The 1,637-nt window shown below is 42.9% G+C and overlaps 1 protein-coding gene across 1 annotated transcript in view; it reads left to right on the forward strand.

Moving 5' to 3' along the window:
- The window catches only part of tbce (tubulin folding cofactor E), a 25,780-nt gene extending 24,545 nt beyond the window's left edge, over positions 1-1,235 (forward strand). Inside the window, exon 17 of the mRNA XM_038274598.1 lies at positions 813-1,235. Within this exon, the coding sequence (XP_038130526.1) occupies positions 813-908 (96 nt within the window). The 3' untranslated portion in view covers positions 909-1,235. The remainder of the gene's footprint in view (positions 1-812) is intronic.
- The last annotated feature ends 402 nt before the right edge of the window (positions 1,236-1,637 follow it).

The following is a 1,637-nucleotide window of genomic DNA, read 5'->3' on the forward strand; positions in this document are numbered from 1 at the left end:
TTCATCCAAATGAAAAATGGAGAACAGAGAAGCAGATCATGGCTTGTCTACAGTGAAAAGAAGGACTGGGTTATTTACTTTGGCCTTTTTGGAAACACAGGAAGGAGCAATCAGCTAAGTGAGCTTAGTGCTTGGAAAAAATCTTTCATTCCTTTAGAGACAGCATGAAAAGTCAGCTGAGTACAAAACATATAGAGGAAAACAAGAAGAGAGGGACACAACCTAGAACAGATAATGGATGTCTATCTATTAACATTTCTACATCTGGATAATGGGTCCGTTTTATGTGTTGTTTTCTCAGTTTAGAGGGGCCCCTGCCTGTCTTTGCCGAGGGCCCCAGATTTCCTGATCCGCCCTTGCGTGGTTTAAAGGCTGACCTGGGTAGCGCTTTGGCTAGCTGTGCTCAGTAGCTAACAGATTAGCCTCTTTCTGCTCGCTCAGTAACGGCATGTCAACAACAACTGTTCATTTTCTCCAAGTAAAGCAGCTGTTTGTTTTCTTTGTCTAAAATCTCCAGTCCCTTTTTTCACTGTTTATGGTCCTCTGCCCTCAGATCTTCATCAATAGAAGTACTGAGGCTTTGTCTTGGTAAATATCACAGCTCAGTCTCTCTCAGAACGCAGAGCTTGCCCATTTAGTTCTACTTTCGGCTACTTTAGTGGAATGGAAATGTAAAATATCAGCAGGTGATGATCATTTGAAACGGGTGCAGTGCTGTTTGTTTGAGGGCGTATTGTGATGTTATCAGCAGGGGCTTGGCCCTGAGGAGATCTGGTTCCTACAGCGGCTTTAACAAGCTGTTGTCCTTTCAGATGTCGGGGACGGAGTTCGACCTGGACAGCGACTTAAAGACGCTGCAGTTCTACTCCATAGAGAACGGAGACCAGGTTCTGGTTCGCTGGTCCTGACCCGGTCCAGAGGGGAACCTGAAAACCTTGACCTTCTAAAACCATCATAGTTTCCAGGATGCTGCAGAAATCCCCATTTTCCATAGAAGTTCATTGAATCAGTTTTTTAAGTTTGTTATTTCTGATGCTTTATATGTTCATAGTTTGTAAACTAATCTACACTTAAAATTTTTTATTTAAAGGGAAAAAACTCCCCAAAGGAATTTTAAACCACTCTCTCTGATCACTTTAATTTCCAGATAAATTGCCTTCAACAGAGAGACTTTGAGAAATATCACACCTAATTTGTTGTGCGGGAAACTAAATAATAAAAACCAATGCCTGAAATGTTTGAGTCTTTTCTTCATGGTGGTGGTTGTCACTACCTGATCCATCCTATGCACGTGCAAACAGAATAACTTCCAGGCAGGAAATACTTTGGGCCGGATTTATCAAGATCCAATTTTGCGTGCAGTAATTTGCGCTCGCAAACTGGAATTTTGCGCGAGGGGCTGAACCATGGTTTGCGGGTGATTTAACAAGAGCGATTGCGTAACTGGTGGCAGGTGCAAAACTGTTGGAGACGCCCTATTTAAATGATGGTTTTGCGCGTTTTGTGGTTTGCGGCATGGCGAGTTTGGACAGCAGAAGGCGCAAAAGGAAATTCGACCCCATGGAAATGGAGGTATTGTTGGATAAAGCCAACAAACATTTAAGTGAGCTACAGCAAAGAAGTGTGCCTGTCACACA

This window comes from Cyprinodon tularosa, unplaced genomic scaffold (assembly GCF_016077235.1).
Source record: "Cyprinodon tularosa strain WSP-4 unplaced genomic scaffold, ASM1607723v1 ctg920, whole genome shotgun sequence".
Classification (NCBI taxonomy): domain Eukaryota; kingdom Metazoa; phylum Chordata; class Actinopteri; order Cyprinodontiformes; family Cyprinodontidae; genus Cyprinodon; species Cyprinodon tularosa.